Source organism: Balaenoptera ricei, chromosome 21 (assembly GCF_028023285.1).
Source record: "Balaenoptera ricei isolate mBalRic1 chromosome 21, mBalRic1.hap2, whole genome shotgun sequence".
In the NCBI taxonomy this organism is placed as follows: Eukaryota; Metazoa; Chordata; class Mammalia; order Artiodactyla; family Balaenopteridae; genus Balaenoptera; species Balaenoptera ricei.
The window spans coordinates 8,975,246-8,999,852 of NC_082659.1; the positions used below are offsets into that span (position 1 = coordinate 8,975,246).

At 38.7% G+C, this 24,607-nt stretch overlaps 1 protein-coding gene across 1 annotated transcript in view; it reads left to right on the top strand.

Moving 5' to 3' along the window:
- The window catches only part of CSMD1 (CUB and Sushi multiple domains 1), a 1,821,295-nt gene that overhangs the window by 873,492 nt on the left and 923,196 nt on the right, over nt 1-24,607 (top strand). Inside the window, exon 4 of the mRNA XM_059909813.1 lies at nt 19,122-19,316. Coding sequence (XP_059765796.1) covers nt 19,122-19,316 — 195 coding nt within the window. The remainder of the gene's footprint in view (nt 1-19,121; nt 19,317-24,607) is intronic.

A 24,607-nucleotide genomic window follows, 5' to 3' on the forward strand; every position in this document is an offset into this window, starting at 1 on the left:
AACACTAATTTTCTAGCACCCTGAGTGGCCCGAGAGCTTCTGAGTTTCCTGCTTCACGTTCATGGAGCCCAGTAGAATTTACTGTCAGCAGATGGTTGGGAGGCTGGATGCTTTTTTAGGGACCTCCATTTCTCTGACACATTCTCTCTTTTTGCGTAACGCTTCATGCTTTTATTAAGTCCGAGTCAAAGATGACTTGTCACCTACATCAGGGTACATGATTTGGGGTGTTCCCTACTCGTGAAATGCTGACACGGCAGAGTTCTCTTCTGATTCATTCTTACCAGATACAAAGTGCTCTCAGAGAAGTCATTTCTTGAAAGTTGTATGTTTAATTGGAATTAAACAAACTTTATTTATTTAAATAAATAATGCAGGTTAAAAACAGCAGCTGCTGAACATTTCTAACATACTAAATTGAACAATTTACTTACTGAGGGTGTTTTATTCTGTGTCTGGCTCTCCCTGGTAGAATGTAGACTCAGGAAGGGAGCCTCTGTTGTGTTCACGGGTTCGTCACAGGATCTAGAAAAGATCCTTAAATGCGGCACACCGTTAGTGCCAATAATATCTGTCAGTTGAATGGCTAGTTCTTAAAAAGCATTTTGTTTGAGATTAAGAATGCGGAAAAAAAAAAAAAAAAAAGAATGCGGCACATACAACCGTCTTACTTTGGTTTTATTTACTGGATACTTACAGAGCATGTACTATGTGCTGGGCATATGTTATAGATATACTATAATCTACATGGTTTGTTAGTTTGATATTATTTGAATTTTTAGTCACCGTGTATGGGCTCATATATACTTTTTAAATTATCTAGCTAATGCAATATCTCTTAATACGTGTATGGATTATCTATCACTTTATTTCTTTATCTACTTGAATATCGTTAATAGCTTTTACATAAGATAATCAGTTTTAGTAATGATCAATATTATGGCAGTTTTCCCTTTAGCATTATGTATTATGAATATATATGTATATGTACATTTTCATCTCGTATGATAGGATTTCAACACACAAAGCACATGAGGAGAAACGCATCTATAATACTGGCAGTGAATATTCAGATGTTACAGAACATCCAAAGGGAGCCTTGTTTGTATTGGACTGGATCCCATTGATCAGACATGATGGCCACCTATATGATGATGGCAGCACTGATCTGGCAGAAAAAAGCTACACTTCTGTGCACGACTACAAAATCTAAATCTAAAAAGCGCTCCTTCTAGAGCTTTAATGTCAGGTCCTGGATGTATATCATAAACCGCAAAAAGAACAGGTTGCCGGAGATGGCCGTTGTCAATAACATTTATATCAATTCAACAGGTGACTGAAATGGTCGCCCTATTTCGAATGGCTGGTTGCTATACATTTATTTGTAGTGTGTGTGTTTTCATCCATCTCTGACTCCCTCAGAAATCTTGTAGAATATTTATTTACATCTCGGTGGCCTTACCGCCCACTTAGTGCTTAAGAAAAAAAAAAAAAAAGGTCAAATGAGAATTTTTCTGCAGCTCTCCACCCTGGGGCATTCTATTTAGAGGTGCCCACATGAGATCCCTTCATCTTGCCAACATCTGTTTGGTCCCTGTGTTTATCATGCAATTACTGTGAGGAAGTGAGACTTGTGCAGACCTCTCCTGTAGCCCAGGATTCCTTTCCTCACCCCAGCCTTGGCAAGTCTGGCATCCTTCTCGTCTCAGCACACGCCGTGAGTCTTCCCCTGTCCTCGAGCAGTGTCCGCTTCTCCTCTCCTGTTTGGTCCTCCTGGCTTTGTCTTTGTCAAATCAGTCGACCTCCTGTATCCTCATTTTCCTCATGCTGTCCTCCCGACAAGACGGGGAGCTCCCCGGCCAGACAGCACAGAGGTTTTTACATCCCCTGACTAAAATTAGGGATAATTAAGAATCTCTATTAGTAATTAATGGATAATTCATTAATTCATTAACTTTGCCAGTGCACTCAGAAGTTGCTGAGTTACAGAAAAACTGACCTCCCAATATACAGTATACATTTCTTCTAAGCTGAAGTGCCATCGAAAATAAATTTGATTAGTGAAGGTAACTAGCTGCAAAGCAGATTACTCCTTTTCAGCTACTAAGCAACTCAAGAGCTAAGCTGGTCATGAGAACAGTTTCTTTGGTAAGAAGCAAAGGCTAAGATCATTGAAAATCGAAAACCTAAATCTAAGGTCATTGAGTATCTTATACATTTCTGGAGGGAGCTATGTAAGCTTTATGGCTGGGAAGGGTAAGACTGACAGTCATTTCTGTGATTTATTACTATTACTTACTTCTTTTACTTTTTATCCCTTTTAATTTTCAGTACTTCCAAGTTGAAGAATTCCTCACATTATAAAGGTAGCCCGTCTGTGAAGTCAGAATTCCACAGTCGTGTTTATCACTTGAAATGACTTCAGTCTCATCTGCAGTGCTGGGTTCCTATAAGTCCTCCTGTGGGAGAATTGGGGTTGAAGGATTTTCCACATATGGGGAAACCCTGGGAGTGAGCAAACAGGCCTGCTAAAGCCCATCTTGTGTATTTATATTCACAATAATGAAGCAACAAAGATAGCACAATAAACAAATAATAGGTGGCTGGCATTTTGCACATCATAAATTAATCACAACGGGTATTGTGGGATTAATTTTCGTTTTTGCTTTCCTTACTTAGTAGAGGCTGGTCTTATCTCCTTCCTCCACACTTCAGTGAGAAGCTTACATATTATTTTGTTATTGCAAATGTCAAACATACTAAGAGAGAGTTGTTTCGTTTTTCCCTTTCTGTCCAGTCACCTAAATAAATGATGACTGATCACTGCCTTTCTGATGTTTGCATCGATCGTGCAATGCATGATGTTCTTTATCTTGGAGCTTTGGGTGGTCCCCAGTAAAGAGAATAATGGGAATGGCTGTGAGGATGAGTACACTTTATTTGAATTTCCATATGGAGGAATATGTATTTCCCCAGTTCCCTCACTTGTAACACCAATTCTTCTTCGGCATTAGTGATGCACACCCCCTGCCCCCTGCCTACAACCCCACCTGTAATTAATCCTGGACAGTTCCAACGCCCAGATTGACTTTCTCTTTCTCTGTCTATCAGGGCAAAAGCCCTCTCTCCTTCTGACACATCCTCCTCTTCGTTGCTCTTCTAAAGCCTCAGCTGCTTCTTTTTCAAATAATAGCAGAAGTAATTAACAATTCTCCAATATCAAAACAGAGATTCCCATGGTTGAGTTACATTTCACAAAAGAAAATCTGTATAGTCTCTGGAAAGTGAGCCTTTCAGGAGGGGACAATCCAGGCAGAATGAGTACACATATTTGCATATTTTTATTTAAAAGCTTAAATATCAGTTACTTTATTCCTCAAGTGTTTACTGTATTTATAGAACCTATATTTTACTATTTTGCTATATTTATATTTTTACTATTTACTATATTACTGAGTTTATAAACCTAGCATGGTAAAAAAAAAAAAAAATTACACCTTTTAAATCAATCCTATTTTTTTCAATGTTAGTCATTTGAAGTACAAATAACATTTATTGATCATTTTTTTCCTAAAGATTTTATTTATTTAGACATTAAATAACCAAGCCAATTAGTTGTATATGACAGCACATTTTTATCTCCAACTAATACATGGTGATTTTTAAAAATTCCAGTACCATTATTTTGGTGGCATCTGAAATTACATTGAAGTCTTTTTGTTTTAATATTTTTCTACTAACATTTTATATTCATTACAATTCTTGAGATTATTAAACATGAGCTGATTTTGACCTTTAGTTATAGGAAATAATTTATATAAACATTTTATATAGTATATTAACAACATTTTCTCTTCACAAAGCTGATATGATGTGATTTTGGAATGTTTAATGAGCTTAAAATATGTATTAGATCAATTAATAGGTAGTACTGTAAAACTTGTAGTTATAAAGAGGGATTTTTTTTTTTTTAAGCTTAGGAAAAGTTATTGGAGAAGACTATTGAAATCTCTCAAGATAACAACAATGGTATTATGGAAATTGTTTAACATGTATTCATTTGAGTGAAATAATCTTGTTTTCCAAGCTAATTTTATTCAGCTATTGAATAAGAAAACTGCAGAGTTTTAACTAGTTGAATATATAGGAGATATTCTTTTCTCAAACTGCTTTTAAGTAGGTGGGCCATGTTTTTGTCATCCTCTAATAATATACGAATGAAAAAGCAGTTCTGAATGAAAACTTTTCATTTCTCTTAATGGGTCTATGGATTTAAAGAGAAATCATGGAGCTTCGGGTACAAATGCACATACATTCTATACAATGCATTTAAACACATCCTTTCTAAATAGTTGTTGCTACAGATAAATAGATGTTGATGGAGCTTCTATTTTCATTATTATATGTCCAGATAAAGATAGTTGTCATCTTAAATCTTCAGGAAATGACACCTTACAAAACTCCCAAACATTTACTATGCAAACACAAGAATTAACATTTACTAAACTTAGTTGTGTAAGGCACTATTATCACGTCCATTCATTACATAATCAGAGAAGTTTCCTAAGCTGTGTTTTACGGTCTGGAAGGAAAATCAGTTACATACATCCAAAATCACAGCATACTAGGAAGAGTGATGAATTTTATAGGAGTTATAATTGTCAACATTTTAGATGATTGCATTCACTAGGGCATAGACTAAACTCTTATAACAAAAAGACTCCAAAATACAGCGGCTGAGGCTGGGAAGAAGTTTACTTCTCTCTCTAATGCAACAGTTTAGGGGAGGGAAGGAAGTCCAGCTTGGGCAGGTGACTCCATTCCATATGTTATTTACTCAGGTAGCCATTCCTTAAATTCCTGTCCTTATCTATGTGGTCGTAGGTAGATCAGCCCACCAACCCCCTCTCCAGTTTTCCAGTGGAGAGAAGAGAGAGCAAAGGGTAGGCAGCTCCCTTGTGAGGAATCTGCACGTGGCACCCTTCACTCCCCATCACATCTTCCTGCTCTGGACTTGATCATCTGTCCCTGCCTATTTTCAAGAGAGATGAGGACACATGATCCTCTCTGTGTGACCATATGTTCAGCTGTCTTTGTCAGTTCAGGCTGGTATAACAAAGTAGTATAGACTGGGTGGCTTGTCCACAACAGAAATTTATTTCTCTGAGTTCTGGAGGCTGGAAGTTTGAGACCAGCGGCCAGCGGGGACCAGCGGCCAGCGGGGTCCAGCTCTGGTGAAGGCTTTCTTCCAGACTGCAGCCTGCTGACTTCTAACTCTGTCTTCATGTGGGGGAAGAGGGTGAGGCTCTCTGGGGTCCCTTTTATCAGGACACCAATCCCGTTCATGAGGGCTTCACCCTCGTGATCTAATCACCTCACAAAGCCTCCACCTCCAATCGTCATAACCTTAGGGGTTTGTATCCCAGCCTCTGAGTTTTAGGGGGACACAAACATTCAGTTCATAACATTAGTTAAGACTTGGCGGTGGTAGGGGAGGTCTGTTCTAAGAAAAGAGGGGAGCTTAGCTATCGAGAGACCACTACCAGTCTGCCATAGTGACCTGCCCATAAGCAGATATAGGACTGAAATTCAGCTCTGCCGTGATCTTCACGGGAAATTCCATGTGGGGTAAGGGGAGCCTCCAACCCCAAATGGAGAGTTGCAGCCACTCTGGGGAAAAAAGTCATCTCTCAAGCCTCTTTGTAAGATTCTTACATATTTGTAATGTAAATCACAGAAAGTTAGCAAGTATATGTTGAATAAATAAGTCTTCTGATCTATAAATTATCCTCTATCATAATTAGAGTAACTAATTTCAAGCCTCATCAATAATTCACCCAACTTTCAGTAAAAGTTATTGATCATTCTAATAAAAATTAGAGACTTACAGCATTCTGGTTCCCCATCTAACATAAGGTCCCAAATATTAGTCACGTCCAAGTGAAAATCTAGAAGCCCTTGCACATCCCTTATGCTATACATGACGAGTTATCTGAATGTAATTTGTTCTTATATAATGTGGTGAGCAAACTATTGATCATATTGATATTAGAGATCCACCTGATTATGGGATACTGACTCTCAGAGTTGACTTCCTGCGTGCTATTCTCTTTATATCCAGAGAGTGCTTTTAATTCTGCCCCAGCATTTTCAACCTTGCAACTTCATTTAGCTAACTTATGCTATGGGACTTGCTGAGTCCTCCGGTGTCAGGCCAAAATTTAAAGGAACTGCCTAGTCTGACTTGACTTTGTCATATATTTTCTTGACTCTTCAAAACCTAGATGAATTTATGTGCACGCTTGAAGAAATCCACCAAGTTTGGCGTTGTTCCCACAAGACTTTGTCCACAGGAGGTCTGCTGCTCACAGCACAGATTCCCAGCGGGATCCTTTTGCCCTTTTTTCTTTCTTCTGTCTTTTTTTCTTTTTCTTTTTTTCCTGGTTCTCTCTTTGAAAAAGGCTGCTGTAACTCAGGGCACTACACTTCAAAACAAATAAAGATCAGGCTTCTAGCATCTTACAGGAGTGAGCGTTGTAGGTCTCTGTGTGTTAGCTTAGGTCACATGACTCCTGCGATGTCCAGGGCCTTCCTTTCCTGTCCAGAGCACATGAATCCTCCTCATTGATGCGAATGGAGATTAATTCAGGCTTCGTGTAAAGGCAGGCTTGTATTGGGGTGGCCAAAAAGTTCGTTCGGTCAGTGAATGTGTTGTTCAGTGAAGTTCGTGAAAATGAAAAATGTCTTTTATTTTTACTTAAAACCAGACGAACTTTTTGGCCAACCCAGTATTTATTCCTGGAGTGTTTGAAATTCTCTTTGAGATGCAGGATCTTTCCTAAGATGTTAAGAATTGTCATCTTCAGATAAAGACTCTGATTAAGATAAAGATTCCACTTCTTGGGAATTCAGAATTTCCCACCCAACCAGTGTGTGCATTCATTCACTCATTCGGTGATTAATTCATTTATTCCATACGGCGTGTATGAAGTCTCCACTATATATTAAATGCTATTGCAGGTGTTGTGGATACAAACGTGAATCAGAGAACTAGTAAGCCTTCTCTCCTTGAGCTCAATTCTGGGGTGGAATAGATACTAGTAAGCAAGCAAATGAAATCATTTAAAATTGTAGTAGTGATGGGAAGAAACTAAACCATGACGCGATAGAAAATACTAAGAGGCAAGAACAGAGTTGTTTTAGGTCAACTGAACGAGAGAGCTTTGAAAAATGATGGTGATCAAGCTGAGACGCGAAGGATAAGAAAAATCACGTAAAGGTCTGGGGAGGGGTGGAGGGGGCAGCAATCTGAGCAGAGGTAATAAAGCTTGTGTGGGCTCAGAGGAGGGAGGGCGCTCTGCGTCCTCTCCAAGAACCTTGGGGAAGACCTATGAGGCTGAAACGCAACTAGAGGTTTAGGAGTTATGGTCAGAGAAGCAGTGACCGTGGCTGGGCCACGTGGGTGTTGCGGCACCTACTAAGGGGTCTGGGTTTTATTCTGACTTCAGTAGGAAGGCCCTCAGTAGGGGTGGGCCTGACCTGACTGTGTTGTAAAAAGGTCCCTTTCCGTGGTGCCGGAAAGGGATGGAAAAATGCACAGGAGAAGGGATAGCCAGAGGGGATATTGAAGAGGTGTGTGTGTGTGTGTGTGTGTGTGTGTGTGTGAGAGAGAGAGAGATAGTACATGACAAAGAAGCACGCTTTAACCTTTTCCAAAAGACTTTCTTTTTAATAAAGCTTGAGCTCTTTATATGAATTCAATCATGGAAAAAGCTTTTAAGTTCAAATGAATATGAAAATCATAAATTAGTAATATACCGATGCCTGGTAAACTGAAACTGCTTATGTCCATAGCTTTAATTTAAGACTATTTTTAGAAGGTAGGTGCAGGCTCCCATAGAAGAAAAAGTCAATCAGTTTAGACTGAGTGACAGCCAAGAATTTATTAATTGGAAATAATAGATAAAGCCATATGACTTTTAGAAATCATTAAACTCCTTTCATTATTTTCTGTACAAATGTATGTTAAATTAAAAGAAGAGCTTTTAATCGCTATAAAACCTATGCTATGTATCTAAATGAAATTATAGAATCATTATTTTAAATTATATCTACTTCCGTGTACAGGGATCTAATGTAGGTACTTGATTTGAATTACTCAGACGTATATTTTTCTATGCACTTCATAAGACACACGTGTGCGTGTGTATGTGTTGTGTACGTGTACATGAATATAGGCATAAATATCCTAATGTTAAAAAAAAAAACCAATCAAGCAATGCCAAGAGCCTGAAAGAAACAGTGCGTGATCAGGAGGTGGAAACGACATCTCTTGTAATGGCTGAAAATTACCTCTGTGTGTAATTTAATCTTTGTATTTTACAGGTCACTTGTGTTCTCATGTTTTATTTTAGTCTTTGAACCTTATAGTTATTGCTTTGAGTACTGTGTTGCCTCTTTAAAATTATTTCTGCTGTAACTCTCTTCCTAAAAGTAATTTGCTCTTTTCCTAAGTCACCACTAATAGCATGAATATTCTTGAGTTTGTTTCATTCTAAAGAAGCTGCACCCTGTGGGAGCCACGACTGCACCCGTGTCCTGGGGGCCCTGGCTCTGCTGGGGCCCGGCTCTCCTCCCCTCGTGTTCAGCTCGGCATTTGGACTCCAGCGTCAGAGGCCTGTCAGGTGGCTCCAAGCTAGTGATCTCCACCTGCTGCTAGCACTTTCCATTGATTAGCACTAAGGGAGCACTGTTTTCAATTATAGTGTCCTTGAAACGTTCAGTCTGCTCATATCATGCACAGCTGATAAGCTTTTTGTCTGCCTACCCCTGCAAGGATGCTCTTCCTTTAGAATAGTTGGAAAAAATAGGAGTCTTCATCTTCCTTCTTGCTCCTGAGATCCTTAGTGCCAAGCTGCTCGCCCACTGTCCCCCCGCCTCCCAAACCCGGCACCCCACACCTTCTGGCCCTGACCCACCTCTCCAGGGGCCCGCTGGCATCGCTAGAAAGGCCACACCCTTTCTTGTCCACTACCTTCTCACCTTCTCTGTTATTGCCACATGGTACCCTGAATGCAAAGCTTTCTGGTAACAGCTTTTCTTGTCAACCTGAAGGTTTAGGTATATTCCAGGAAATTTAAAAAAAAACAAAACACCTCCATGAACTAGATGTTAAATAGGGCTAGTTTCAGATCCCACAGGGAAGTAAAAAATACAAACAAGCAGAAGGAGTTAAACCTTTCATTGCTGGAGTTTGGCAGCTGGAAACTCTTGCTTAAGACCATCTCCGGGAATTGATCCTGGCCAGAGGGAGCTGCTGCGTCTAAGGTGACACCTGTCAGTGTGTGCGTATGTCGGGAGAGCCTCATCTCGTAACTGGGTAATCTGCTGGGGGGGCTGTGGCCTCTCACCCCAAGTTGAGACCATCCGGAAACCAACCCAGACCCAGAGCTCCCTGGAGGATGGTCTGAGGCTTCGTCATGACTTCCTGCAGCTCAGTACCTTTCTCTGCCCAGCCCTGCCGCCTCTCCTCCCCCAGCCCCACCAGGTAACGTGCCTGCACCCAGCCCCTGTGTCAAGGGTCGGCGCCCCAGGGACCCAGGCTGTAGCTCTGCGATCGAGGCGCAGATGAAGGGAGGCTTCTTGTTGCGCAATCGGAGGTACCATCACCTGGAGAATGAAGTTTCCTGATCCCTCCCTCTGGAGGGGTCGCCGCCCTCAGAGACACGACTGCAGGTGAATCAAGCTGAGCCCCTTTTATGGTTAAGAATCTTGGAGCCTGGAGTTAAGAATCCTAAGAGTTCTCATCACAAGGAAACATTTTTTTCTTTTTCTTTTTTTTTGCATCTATACGGGATCATGGATGTCGACTACAGTTACTGTGGTCGTCATTTCACGATGTATGTAATGTGTGTAAGTCAAATCAGTATGCCGTACACCCTCAACTTATATAGAGCTTAATATCAATTATATCTCAATAAATTTAGGGGGAAAAATAATAGTGAGGGAGGGAAGGAGGGAGGAAGGAGCTTAGAGTTTGGAATAGAAAAAACTTGACTGGATTTTCTGTAGCTTAAGACAGTGTCCCAGGAAGGAAATGATAAATGATAACGGTGTTTTTTTTAATTTTTAAATGTTGCAGTAATCCTCAAAGATGCTTTCTCCAATTTCCCTTTGACATATGCATTTTTCACTTCACAGGAAGAAGTGTCGAGAAAGGCACCAGAACTTATATACATTGAAATAGCAGTTGTTGTACAGAATTCTCACCTTATATAATTGATGAGTTTATCCTTCTCTCTTTCTGTTTCTCACCGTTAAGATGGAAAATAAAATATGATATCACAGAGGAAGACGGCTAATGGGCAAGAAAGGACAAGATCCCAGTTCCTAGTTCTTCAGCTTTTTTTTCCCATCAAACTGTCCCCAAATTATTTCTAACATCACAGTTCTATTTCAAAACATTTCAGTTATATCAACACAAGCAGTATGGTGGTGGAAATGTCCCAGGTTTATACAGATGTGGGTTCATCTGTGTTACCTCAACCAAGTTCCCCATCTTCTTGATAGGTAAATTTGGAAAATGATACCTCTTTGGGGAATTAGCAGTAGCATAGATGAAGTATCTGAGTGTTTAACCCAGATGTTCAGCAAGTGCTAAATATTATTATTTTAAGGTAATTAAAATTGTGATTTGAAGCACTGTAATAAACGTTTACCATCACCTAGAGCCTTCCACTGGTAAAATTATAAGAATACACTTGGTCTTTTATAACTACAAATTGACCATTCTGCATTCATGTCACCTTTTCAAGATGGATACACAGCAGCCCCCGGAGGCTACCTGCACCTGTGTGTTTCCTCCAAAGCTCCTCCTTCCAAAGTGTTGCATGTCTGCATGCTTCATGTTTTACCTGGCCGGAAGTCCGTTCCAGCAGTCTGCTTGAAATAGAGCTAGAGCTAGAGCTAGAGCTAGAGCTAGAGAGATATGTTTTTCCTCTCTTTAAGTCTCTTCCTTTGTTCAGACCTTCACAACTCCTTCTTACCCTCATAGTCTATCCACAAGCCTCTGCATCAGCTCTTAAGACGCTTTGTTGAAATTGTTTCCTCATCTGCTGTCTCCCAGACTGCGTGCCATCTCCAGGGCAGGATCTGAGGTATCTTCACCTTTGCAGTCCGATCACTGATAACAACTTGGAATGTATTTGGGGGGGAAAGGAGGCATGAAATATATTGACATTATTTGTTAACAGCTTTTTTTTTTTTAATTATTAGCACCTTTAATTATTATTTATTTATTTATCCATTTTTTTGGGCTGTGTTGGGTCTTCGTTTCTGTGCGAGGGCTTCCTCTAGTTGCAGCAAGCGGGGGCCACTCTTCATCGCGGTGCGCGGGCCTCTCACTGTCACGGCCTCTCTTGTTGCGGAGCACAGGCTCCAGACACGAAGGCTCAGTAGTTGTGGCTCACGGGCCTAGTTGCTCCGCGGCATGTGGGATCTTCCCAGACCAGGGCTCGAACCCGTGTCCCCTGCACTGGCAGGCAGATTCTCAACCACTGCGCCACCAGGGAAGCCCTGTTTACAGCTTTATTGACGTATGATGTCTACTTTTGTCTTCAATACTTAAAGTTTCTTTTTCAGTTACTCGTGATGGAGTCTTAAGTGATTTATTTGAGATCTTTCTCCTTTCATAATATAAACTCTGTATGCTGTGACTCTTCCTAACAGCATGATTATCAATGCATCCCACAACTTTAATATGTTCTTTTAACATTTTCGTCTAGTTCAAAGATTTCCTAATACCCCTTTTGACTTATTTTTTTTTAACTATTGATTAGAAGTTGGTTGATAGTTTTGTTCAAGGCTTCTATATGCTTAGTGATTTTCTGTCAATTAAGAGAGTAGCGTGGAAATCTCCAGCTATAACTTGGTTTTATTCATTTCTCCTTGCAGTTCTATCAGTGTTTGCCTCATGTATTTTGAAGCTTTGTTATTTGATACACAGATGTTTAGGATTGTTATGTTCACCCTTTTAACATTGTGAGATAACCCTCTTTATCCTTGGTTATATTATTTTGCATTAAAACTGTGTGATGTTAACATAGCAACTTAAGTGTTCTTTTGCTTAATGTTAGTATTCTTTTGATTAATATTTCTCATTTTACTTTTGTTGCTTTGTGTCTTTAAAGTGTGTTTCTTGGCATCAGTGTATCACTGCCTTTTTTAAATCCAATCTAATAATCTCTGCCTTTCTCCCCCCACGTGTCTAGTTAACGTGTTTGATCTTTACCTTCTTCAACACATAGAATACAATTATTATGACCATTTTAATGCTGTTGTCTACTAATTCAGCCATCTGTGTCATTTCTGGCTAATTTTTTATTCTTCTTTTTCCTCATTATGGATTTTGTCGTCTTGCCTGTTGGCATGCTTGATTGGACACCAGACATCGTGAATCTTAATTTGGAGGGTGTTGGATATTTTTGTATTCCCCAAAAGATTTTTGGATGTAGTTGAAGTTCTTGGAACAGTTTGATCCTTACAGATACTGCTTTTTAAGGCTGCATGAGGAGTGAGTCAAGTTAGGAACCTCGGGTGAAAGTTTACATAGGCGTTCACTCTCAGGTTGTGCCACTGATGATCCTGGGTTGAATAACCCAGGTAGTGAGAGCCCCTCAGATTCTCCGTGCAAGACCCCCTCACTAGCCTCTCCCTACTCTGATCCTGTTGCTTGTAAGATTTCTGGTACATGACGCAGGCAGCATTCACTCTAGAGTGTGTTTTCCCCGCTGCTGAGCTTAGAGCCTTCTCAGTACACTAACTTGTGTCCAGTGAAATGATGGAGGTTTTTGTTCTCACTGCTGGGAAAGGTATTCTTCTCAGCCCTGCAAGAATCCTGGGCACTTTTGCTTCTAATCCCTTGGTAATTCTTTCGCTCGCCTTGGGTCATTTCTTTGCATACATGCATTAGTAAGAACTCACCCCATATTCAAGAGGGGCCCTCTGTAGGTCTCTGGAGCCCTCTTCCTCCTGTGAAATTTAGCTTCTCTGACACCCCAGGGCTCTCATCTCTGTCTCCTCAACTCAGGGAGACTGTCAGACTCAACCTGGGTTTCTACTCCCTGCGCCTTTGGTCCCTAACTCTCTCCAAGAAATAAGATGGAGAAATTTTAGGGATTCTCATTTAATTCCCATCTCTCAAGGGTCGTGTTCCAACACTGACTGATGTCCAATGCTTTGAGAGCCATTTAAAAAAAATAAATTTTGATTTGTTTTAAACTTCGTTAAAGCAGGAAGGTAAATCCAATACCTGAGACTCTAACTTAGCCCATAGAAGAAGTGTTACAGTGAGATTTTTAAAAATTTGAATTAATAAATGAACTGTGACTCAGAAAGAGTTTAGAATTGTTTTCTAGAATCACTTTAATTCAATTTTGTTAACCATCCCTAGTGGTATTTAATGTAACGTTTAACCTTTGGAGTGGGTCTTACTGTCCTTGTTATATGGATATCATGAATTACGAGAGTAAACAGAAGCATTATTTAGCATAGGGCACAGGTCATTTTGATCAGTTCCTGAGTGGTTGCTGGCTTCTTTGCTCTCATTAATCTGATATCTACCAGGGCTTGTGGTCACGTTTGTTTCAGTGTCCTTTTCAATTTTTAGAAATACTCTTACCTCATCATTATATAAATATTGAGCAACTTGTAATCAACTGAACATCCATTTATTGAGTGTAAAGTTCACTTTTGAGAAGAAGAAAGATGGTCATAAAAAATTGTATATCTGCTTATAAGTCATTAATGAAAGCATTGGGGATCTACCTTGTGGCGGAAGTATAGGTAAATTTACCTGAGAAAATTAACGTACACGCAATTTTCTCTTCAGCAATTCAGTGATAATTGAAAAGTTCACCTGCTGTTATTTCTTGTTGCTGTGCTCTTTTTTGTATGTCAATCACTTACGCTTAATTTTCCACCGTTGATTTTACCAGGCATCCATTCTTCCATGATTGCTTCTCAGCTGGACTCCTAGGCTCTGTTTGGTCTTGATCTTAACTTTGTGGCCATTTTTCTATTTTGTTTAATCATTATTCCCCTCCTCCCCCATGAACTTTGGGTATTCCAGAAGATTTACATCTGGGCTCCCAATTATTCTTCTTTTTTCTTCCCTTCACTGTTACTCTGTAAATCAGAGGAAACTTAGGAACTTTTCTGGTCGTCACCTATTTTCTTGTAACTCTAGGGTACACCGTGGAGACGGTGAACAGGCTTAAAAACAAAAGAGCCTCCTCACGTTCACAACTGAACCTATAAGTCTGCGTCTGTGGCCATCGTGGCCATATTCACACATCCTGTTTTCCTGGGTCACCATCATAAATTCCTCCTCTTGTTGCTGTTTCTTCCTCAGTAGTTAACTCTTGATTTGCCATTTAGTTCCTTGATCATAGACTTACTGTCATTTATATCTGAATTGATGCCTACGTTGTTTGGGGTGGTAAAGCTTCAGCTGCTCATAGATCCAGGTTAGTGAGGTGAAAACAGTGTCTCCCTGACACTTCAAGATATAAACCAATGAAAGGTCAACCAGGAAAATTAAAGTGTAAGACCAATAAGCTCATCCCAGGGGTCACCTGGCCATACATGCTTTACACTCCCCAAAACTCAGTTCACACAGTCAAAATCATTTTCCAACGGGCATTTTTGTGTTCTCACTTCTTATAAGATTATAATGTCTTACAGCTGCCATTCAAAATCTTTTGAAAATCCAGCCTCTAAGATTTCAAGTGCCTGCCAACTTGTCATTTTCTTGTGTTAACTTTGTTACACAGTCCCTCCTGACTCCTTTCTCCCATCCTTCAAATTTACCTGAGAGCTTGAAACTTATTTTTAAAAAGCCATGTAATAATTTTGCCTTCAGTTTTACCTGAGGAAACATCGTAACTCTCCCAAATCCTTATATTCCTTTTATTATATCAAAGCTCTATTGAGAACACGACAGATTTAATGGCATTTTATTATCTTTATTTCTTTTGATGTTGACAACAGTTTCATAAGAAAGTGTATTGTAGTGCTGAAGGGCAGAAATGCTGGATCCACCATGTGCAAAGCCTATCACCAATACTTGCCAGCTGTGTGGCCATGAGAAAGTTGTTTAACCTCTCTGTGCCACAGTTTCTTCCTCTCTAAAAGGCAGATAATAAGGGGACTGACTTCATATATACTGTTAACATATATAAACCACTTGAAACAGTGTCTAGCTAATAGCACCTGCTGTATAAGTGTTACTAATTATTATTACATTAGAGCAGGAATAATGAAGTTGAATTAATATGGCTAAAAACTGGAATGTCTTTCTCCTTTGCTTCCCTTTTTAATGACGATGTTCTTATTTTAATGACTATGTTCTTATTTTAATGACAATATTGACTCTAGCAGACTCCTAGTTTTATTGCTTCTAAAATTGGTATATATCGGAACCGCTGCATACTTTTAAATTTGTATGATTTCCGTAAAGTCCACATGGTGCTTTAGAACTGGGAAAATAAATTTGAAATTGCTAATGTATGTTGGGCACTTATTCTCTTCCATGTTCCCTGCTCCCTGTTGAATCTGCGTCATACGTGTGTCACAGCACACCCTGTTGCTAGGTTTTATTTTTAATTCCCCTTGTCAGGACATAGAGACTGAGATTTAAGTAATTTGTCCAACGTTCTACGGTCTGTTTCTGGAGGAGAAACACAAGTCTGTCTGATACTGATCTACATAACCCACTGTGCCAGGTACTTTTCTATAGCCACTTGCCACTCCTACATCCTTCATTTAAAAATGATCTTTCTGTTTTAATTTGGCCAAACCGTACCACTTTCCACCTTGAAGGATACTTAAAACTCACTTCCTCTTTGAGTTCTTCTCATCCAGATCCTGTAACTTTGCAGGCATAGTAGGCATTTACACAGTCTGTCTCCCGAAATGTTGTTCTTCACGTGGAGAAAGAGACTTTGGAAGTGGATGGCCTTAAATTTCTCCCCCGCCCCTAAGAAACCCTCCTTGCCGTTGTCACGTAACTGCTGTCTCTGTGTCTTCTCGTGCCACCAAGCGGCCACGATTCAGAGAGTCAGGACAGAGAATAAGTGTCAGGTTTCCAGATTTGAAAATCTAGCTTTCAAAGCATTCCGGAAGATGAGTACAGTGGATTGTTCTAATCCTTCGCAAAGGTTTCGGGAGGGAGTGGAGGGCAGTTTGTGGACACACACATGGCGCGTCGCTGGTTTCGTTTCCAGGGTGTATGTCAGGTGGGTGTTTGAGGTTTTATTTCCTCAAGCTGCACTGAGACTCCTGGAAAGGCCAAGTGTAAACAAGTAGTCTGACATTCACCCTCCGGGGAGCGGGCTTCCAAATGCACTTGGCTAATGAAATTTCATTAATTGGGCACATCCTGTTAAAAATGCTGTCGCTCCTCTGATGAATTTCAGACTTCTGTCCGCCAGCCTTTTGTCCCATTTCATGAGGAATATTAGTGACATATTTTATTTTAGTATCATGTTTTCACTTTTCTTCTGGAAAATGGCATCCATTTAATGATTGAAACAGTTGGGTCAAAGGTTTGATGTGATAGCCTAATTGAGTCATTGAATTGTGACCATTTGCACTTGCCAAAGCGGAAGTGTTATAGAGGGATTTTCAATGAGCCTAATTGGAATGACAGCCTAGGTTTCAAGCCCTGGGTGTACAAACTTGGCTTCGTGGGATCTGATGGGTGGGAACCTGCCATGAGAGGAAAGCAGTGTGCCCAGAGCTCCTTTCAACATCCTTTCACAGCCACAAGTGTCTGCACTGGGTGCCTGATTCCCATCACCCTACTAGGAATTTCTTGAAGCATCTATGAGAAAGAGTGCACATTACTTCAAGGAATGATTAAAGCAAACTAAATGTAGAGTCCAAGTCAATTCAATAAGTATTTACTAATTAATGTGTCCTTATTGCTCTGGGAGACACCAAGAGACCTTCACCATCTTCAGGGAAACTGGTTGAAAAGTTAGTTCAAATAAAAATGGCAGAAGTGACAGTGGGGTTGGGTTTATTTTAAATTAGTTTTGTCCAGCCACTGGATTTTCATGTCTTGGCATTTTTTTGCGTGTCTGAGTCGTAAATCTTTGTGTAGACCTATAATCATTTTTGCCCATTTTTCACAATTTAAGATACTTTGATAATGTCCTAATGAAATGGCTGACGCCTCTGTAATATTATGTGCGTGTTTGCATTTTCGTGTTTGTTTGCAACTAGAAGTAAATGTTTTAAATCATCCTCAGTTACTTCTATTCTCTTGCTGACATTGTTCACATTAACATTTTAGTATTTTTTTCCTAAATTATAAGGTTGGTTGAAATCAAAATTTTCATTCTGGACAAGGAAGAAAAACACCAGAAGCATTTATATTCACATATTCCCCTCCAACTCCATCTCTTTTTCTCTCTCTGTTGATGATAGAAATTCAGCCCATGTCTCACATCTGTCTCTGATTATAAGGTCCCTAGCTCAGGCTGGCTGTTGGACACCCCAGGTCATAAAATAAAGTGATCCTCCAAGATAGAATTGAAAGTTTTCTACCTTAGGAAATCATAGACAGTTAAATTCCAGGCAGTTAAAAATGTTTTTAAACAACATTTAAAAAACAGATTTATTGCCTTAGGGATGGTGAATGTGGAATTAAAAACAGAATTTCTTTTTTATAAAAGACCCATAGATGATTATAGATTATACTGAATTATTTTCTATTATGTTATCAAACAGGTTTTTGTAGACTGTTTTCAGAAATTATTTTCGAAAAACTAAAACTGAGCAAACTGTGACTATATAGTGATTTCATAAACATGTCAGTAGTATTAAACATCTAAATCGTAGTATTTGTTTTCTAAGTGTTTCTATATAGTTTAGTTCGTATGTATTTAATACCAAAATAAAATTAATCTTGGAAATCAGTGAAATTCCCTCCCTATTCACTGGGAAACATCTATTTATCTCTCTGTTTACAAACAAAGAAAAAAGAAAAAAGTGGTCTGTATTATACATATATACCAAAATGTACCCCTATACCAATGCAAAAAATTGGATACAGAAATAGAATAATTTTGTTCATTTGGAAATACTTTTTATTGGGAAATCATTTCTTTTTTATATGGTAGGATCCTTGGTTTATTTGAATTCTACATAATAGCAGCTAATTTACTGATGATATGCTAAATTTAAACCAGAAATATGGAGACAGTAGCCAACAATCATCAACTTCGTCTATTCAACTTAATGGTGCCTCAATTAAGTTCAAAAGTACGTTCTATGAGTGTGAAACGGCATCGTGTCCATTAGGTTTCAAGGCAATTAAATTAGACAGAGAAACCTATCGATGTGAAAAGTGAGGAGGCCAAGAAAGACCAGAATCAAGGCTATCTCATTGAAATGCAAGTGAGACAGTACTTGCTTTGTCAAAACTGATACTTAAAACTTTGTTGTGAATCAGACACTCCAAACGCATAGAGCCTTACAGATGGCTTGGAATATAATAGTGGTACAATTTTTGTAAAAGTCTGATAGATTAGCAAATGACATTTTTAATTTATTATTTAATCCAGTTGTTTATCCATCAAACATTGATTGAACACTTACTACTGGTGTGTATCAGGCAGTGCTGGTCCTGGAGGAATAAGGAAAAACATGGCATGGTTATTCATTCATGCTGTATTTCTGTTCTTTTTTCAGATAGCTATATTCTGCTGTATTATCTGATTTCTAACTATGTGGGACTGTAGAATCTCATAATTGAAAAAATAATCTAGATGTCATTTAGAACACTGAATCTAAGCAGAACTGTATCTTCCCCTCTTAACAAAATCCACTTATTTATACTTTTTAAATACTTCTTTACAAAAGTACTAAATTACAGATTTTACAAAACACAAATCCATTTCTCTGTTTAATTTTTCGACAAAATTAAGATAATTTTTGTCCTAGATTTGCTAACTTTAGTAGTTCAGAAGTGGTCCATGTCTTGCGATATAAATTGATCTCAGTAGAAAATCTTCCTTTAACTTATATTTCTGTCTCCTCTTTTTTTCTCCCAATAGTTTTACCCAGCCACACATGTGGAAATCCCGGAGAAATACTGAAAGGAGTTCTCCACGGAACAAGATTCAACATAGGAGACAAGATCCGGTATAGCTGTCTCTCCGGCTACATCTTGGAAGGTCACGCCATCCTGACTTGCATCGTCAGCCCTGGGAATGGAGCGTCCTGGGACTTCCCAGCCCCGTTTTGCAGAGGTAGGTGCTGTACGGGGAGGGTGTATGATAAGCTGACACCTGCACTAAGCAAATGGCTTTGGAATTGACATTGGAAAAGTTTCCACTTCACGAAAGCAAGACACATGGCGCTGGGTCTTCCCATGTCAGCTCATTCTGTTCCCTAAAGCAATATTGTACGTTACCTACGAAACCACGGCTGCACCCTGTAAAGTCAGTAACAAATTTAGATATGTTCCTTAAACATCCAAATTTTTCTTCAAACTTTGTGGACTTCTACATATTTTTATCACTTATTGTCATAGCATTCTAAGATTTAATGCACACATTTATGGCCTCCTTGCTGTGAAGTTTCCTTTTTTATCTTTTTCTCATTAAAAATGGCAGATACCCCTTGATAATTAAATTGTACCGTTGGAAGACTCTTTCAACACTCTTGGGCTTTGGAGATAGACCATAAAGGATTGCACTAGTGCAAGTGTTCCTCGTTATGATTTGTTGCAAGATTAGAATCAGTTTTCTGGAAGCCTTGTGATTTTTAGCCTTTTCTGTGACATTGTTTTCCTGATCCAGTGACTTTAGGAAAGAGCATACTTTGACCCTTAGGTTTTGACTTTCCTAAGAAAAAACTCACTTTATGGTTTCAAATGTAAAAGTGTAGCTTACATTTATTGAGGTCTTAATGTAATTCAGAAAATGTGCTAAGTGCTTTACCTGAATCATATCACTGAATTCTCACAAAACTCCACTGAAATAATAAATACTCACACTCATCTAACAGGAAAAGAAGCACAATTTTAATTTTCAAAAGGTTCCAAAAGATAGCATATGATGAGTTAAGACACAAACCAACGTCTGACTTTTTTTAATTGAAGTATGGTTGATTTACAATATTGTGTTAGTTTCAGGTGTACAGCAAAGTGATTTGGTTATACCTATATATATGGATGTGTCTATATTCTTTTTTTCAATTATTTTCCATTATAGTTTATTACAAGAACCCATGTCCAACTTTTTATCCATGTATGAAATCCACAGCCTTAGCTTAAGTCCTCATATCAAAATGTGTTGTTTTCATCAGTCTGTTTATATTTTCATCTATGCTATTTAATGAATACTTTTCTATTTTTTTTGTTATCTCTGTTACGTGTTGCAGTCTCCTGAGATCTTCCCAATGCTACTTATCTTAGTTATGGCATATTGCTGCTGTTGCCGCTACTACTACTATTACTACAAGTACTATTACTACTACTGCCATTATTACTACAGCTGGTAACTAGTACATATTGATTGCTTGTTATGAGCAGGCATTACTTTTTCATGTGTAATCTTCATAGTAGGTATTTTATTAAAGAAGTATTTTACACGTGAGGCATCTGAGGGTTAGATGGGAAACATAACTTGTTCAAGGTATTCCAGCTGGTAATTACCAGAGGTCAGATCCACCATCTTCAAATCATCCCTGTGTCCTAGAGAAATTCCTGTTATGGATATTTTCTACCGCACGCATCCATTACTCCTCCAGAAATGCTCATTTTCTTGCATGTTCCTCAGGTCTATTATCTCTCTCTTCTTTTTTTCCTTAGTGCTATTAATTATTTTACATCTTCTATTGTCAAAAGAGTGATGTCCTCAAAATCCAGATTTCTGTGTCCCTTCCCTTGTCTTTTCACTGATTCCCTCAACTAAGTGATACTGTTTAAGGACGCTGTCACTTGGATATCCTAAATATATTCTTTTTTCCCTATTTCTCCCACTGTGTATCTGATATTCACTCTGTGGAAACGTTGCAGTCACTCTCTCCATTTTTCCCTGCTTGCCCCTTTTATTCTGTCAGACTGTCTTTCACGTCTCCCCTTTCCCACTCCAACCGTCCCGTGCCAGTTGTTTTTTTCTTCTCACCCAGACCAGCTTCAAGTTGGTGAAATGAGCGCCACATCCAGAATCTCAGCCTTCATCCTACCCTCTCCTCCTTAGTCCCACTCCCAGCACACACGCCTTCGTCATCACCTGTCCTCTCTCAGCCAGACCACTTCAGTGACTCAACAAGAATTAAGTGCAAACCCTTGAAAACACTGCCCCGGAGCTCCATCACCTCGTCTGAACTGACTTGTCCGCTTTCATCCGTTAGTGTTCCCAGACACAGATGTTATGCTTCTGTCTCCACGCGATGCTTTGCTTGGTCTGACTTCCCAAAAGCCAACTCTGTGCGTCTCTCCCAAGTGCTGTGTTCCTCACACCAAGCTGTTAGCTTGGCATCCCCTCCACGGTGGGAGTATTGACACCAGAAATCAGCAAACTCTACAAAGCAGGGTTTCTTCCCAAAGAGTTCCTTACCAGCTCACCACTCCATGCCTAAATCCAAACTTTCACTCATTTTTTCCTGTTATGCAGTTTTCCCTTTCATCTCCGTTAAAGCCATAAATCTTACTTAGTTGTCAAGTTCACACTTAAGCCCAAATTTTAGTCACTTTTTTTTTAACCATTGCAGCCCCTTTTTAAATTCTTTAAGAAAACACAAGTCCTTTTGTCTTGAGCATTTATTTTGTTGCTATTTTATATTTTAACCTTATGTCTTCAGCGTTTCCTCAACTAGTTTGTAACCCCCCAGGACATAATTTACAGTCATGAAAACTGTGTGACTGTGTCCTTGCTTCTACCTTAAAATTAGCCGAATCCATAGCTATTTACCCCTAATGCTGTACCTAATCCCCCATTCAAACATTTAATAGAGGAGTGGAAATATGCTGGGCATCAAATGAGGAGTTATTATAAACTGGAAAATGCAAAAATAAATATTAACAGCAACTATGCCAGTTTCTGTTTTGCTCATACCTCCCCAAGCATTTTCTTCTTAATTGGAGGGTCTTTACTAATTTCACAATTATACAACTTACAAAGTCAAAGTTGATATAACAGCTCATAATCTTTCCTATGTTGTCACCAATTTATTAAATCCAAACCATATCAAGATGCTTTTATCATAATATTTATCTTTTCTTCTATATTATAGATTATTAAATTTATGCTTAAATTTTGCTTTTTTCAGTGCTTGGAATAGTAACATTTCAAAGGACATTAAATTTGATATAATTATTTTATGTAACAGATTTGAAAGATACAACACAGTTTGTCATTGATTTTGGATAACTGGATCATAAAGAAAAAAGTCAATAATCTAATTCTTATAAATGTGTAGATGTGGTGTATCTAGAGATTAAATTAATTTCAGCGATATGGACTTAGATAATTTTAAAAAATGAAATGAGTATATCTTCTGCTTCCCCAACATCCTAGTTATTTTGTTCCAGGAATTGCTGGAGGAGTCATTTTAAAGTGCTGCCAACACCACTGAATCTCTTTGCAATGACCTTTTCCTAGTGTTGAAAATTTTACATTGTAACTCCAAGTGGCAGTATTTAACCTGAACAATGACACTTAAATGTATCGTTTCTAGAGTCACGTGGTACTCTTTAAAGACAAAGGATATAGCCATATATTTAATAAAGTCAGTGCATAATGAAGTGGGAGGTCAGCCAGATTTACTTAAAACTGATTCCCTTAAACAGGAGACCAGCATCAAACTGACTTCTTTCAAGGATGAGAGTTCAGATTGTCTCCTTCTGGAGGTGTGTTTTTGTCTTCCTCATTTATCCTTGAGTTTTCACCTAAATGTCTGTATCTTCCTTCATCTCCCTTCATTATTGCACATTGTTCCTCTTGTCTCTTCTGATCTTTACAAAGATGTACTGTTTCTGTATTTGCAGGTGTGGTGTGTATTTAGAGGAGAAACATAAAAGGGGAAAAGAAAAAAAAAAAACTAGGTATATTCAATGACGCATGCTCCCAACTCAGAATTTAAATGCCTTCTTAATTTATGTTTCCCCTATTCTATTATTAAATCACAAAGACTATAATGTCACGGTCCAGGAATTATCATAAATGACTTTGAGCTCCAGGATAATAGAGGGCCATAGCATATGAAATCCAAAAGAGAAGGTAGTCTCCTTGAATGGAAAATTCGCATGGTGGGTCCTTGTCTCCAGATTTGTGATAAGATTGTCCGAGAAGGCAGAAAGGAAGTAGGTCAGGAGCTGCATTTGGAAAATGCTCCTTTGTAAGAAACCTATCGGCTGATGTGGAGAAATCCCCAGGGAGAAGTGGTCCTGTCCTCACATTAGTCCACCATTAGGTGGGGAAGTTGTTCTTAAACCATCTCCCTTCGGTCCCTTCAGTGAGCATTTCCATCCACTCCAGCTCTCCAATTCTGGATCTCATTTTTGAAAGCATTAGTGTGATCTTACGTCAACTGTCTTATTCCATGGATATAATCACATAGGAAATGTATATACGTTTGGGGACATGAGCTATCTCTGGTCCTGGAAAAGGCTAGGCTCCTTTACGCTCTGGAAAGGTGATAGGATGGTTGCATTAGGCATATGCCGCCTGAAATAAGCCAGCTCTAAGCAAACACTAGTCTCCTTAGCCAGAGATGCCTGCTCCCCCTTTCCCGAACATTACCTTCTGATATGCCTTAATTCTTTCAATGATGGAGCACTTTGTATTTGCAAAGTATGCTTCAGAAAATAATTCTTAGCAGCTACCGCAGAGCTGAGATCCCTAAAGTCATAGCTCTGGACATTCCCATTTACAGGCTGTCCTAAATAACTTATTTTTGTATATTCTACACTTCATAGATTAGCCTGTATTAACATTATGTGCATGACTCACATGAACTACCATAGAAAGGCATCTAAAAATCATATGTATGCAATGTCAATTTGTAAATATGCTGAAACCCACAAATGTATGATCCCGTGTATACCTCAAATCACCTTGAGATGTATGCAGGGAAAGTAATAGTAGTCTTGTATTGAAGGTAAGGAAGTAAAGCTTCAATTGTGTTGACATATGTTGGTTTATGACTTGAACTTTGTAGCAAGACAGCTGTCCTAAATTTCTCAGTTTTAAGTAAACTGTTACTAAATTTGATTAAGTAGCATTTGTACATAATTTAAAAATTTAATAATACTGAAGGGATTATAGTGAAAAGGAACATCCTATTGAAACACCCATACTCTTAGGCTATAGACATTTCAATAAAATTTAACCATTTTTGTCATTATTATCTTATATATGCTTATACTGTTCTTTTTTGCTTTATCAAGTTAAAACTTTTTAAACTTTTTAAATTGAGTGTCACTGTAATTTTATCACTCCATTCACCATGTCTTGTTTCTTCCAATTTAATTCAGATTTCTAAACATTATAAATCTGAATAATGCACTTGACCGTTTATACCTTATTTCTTT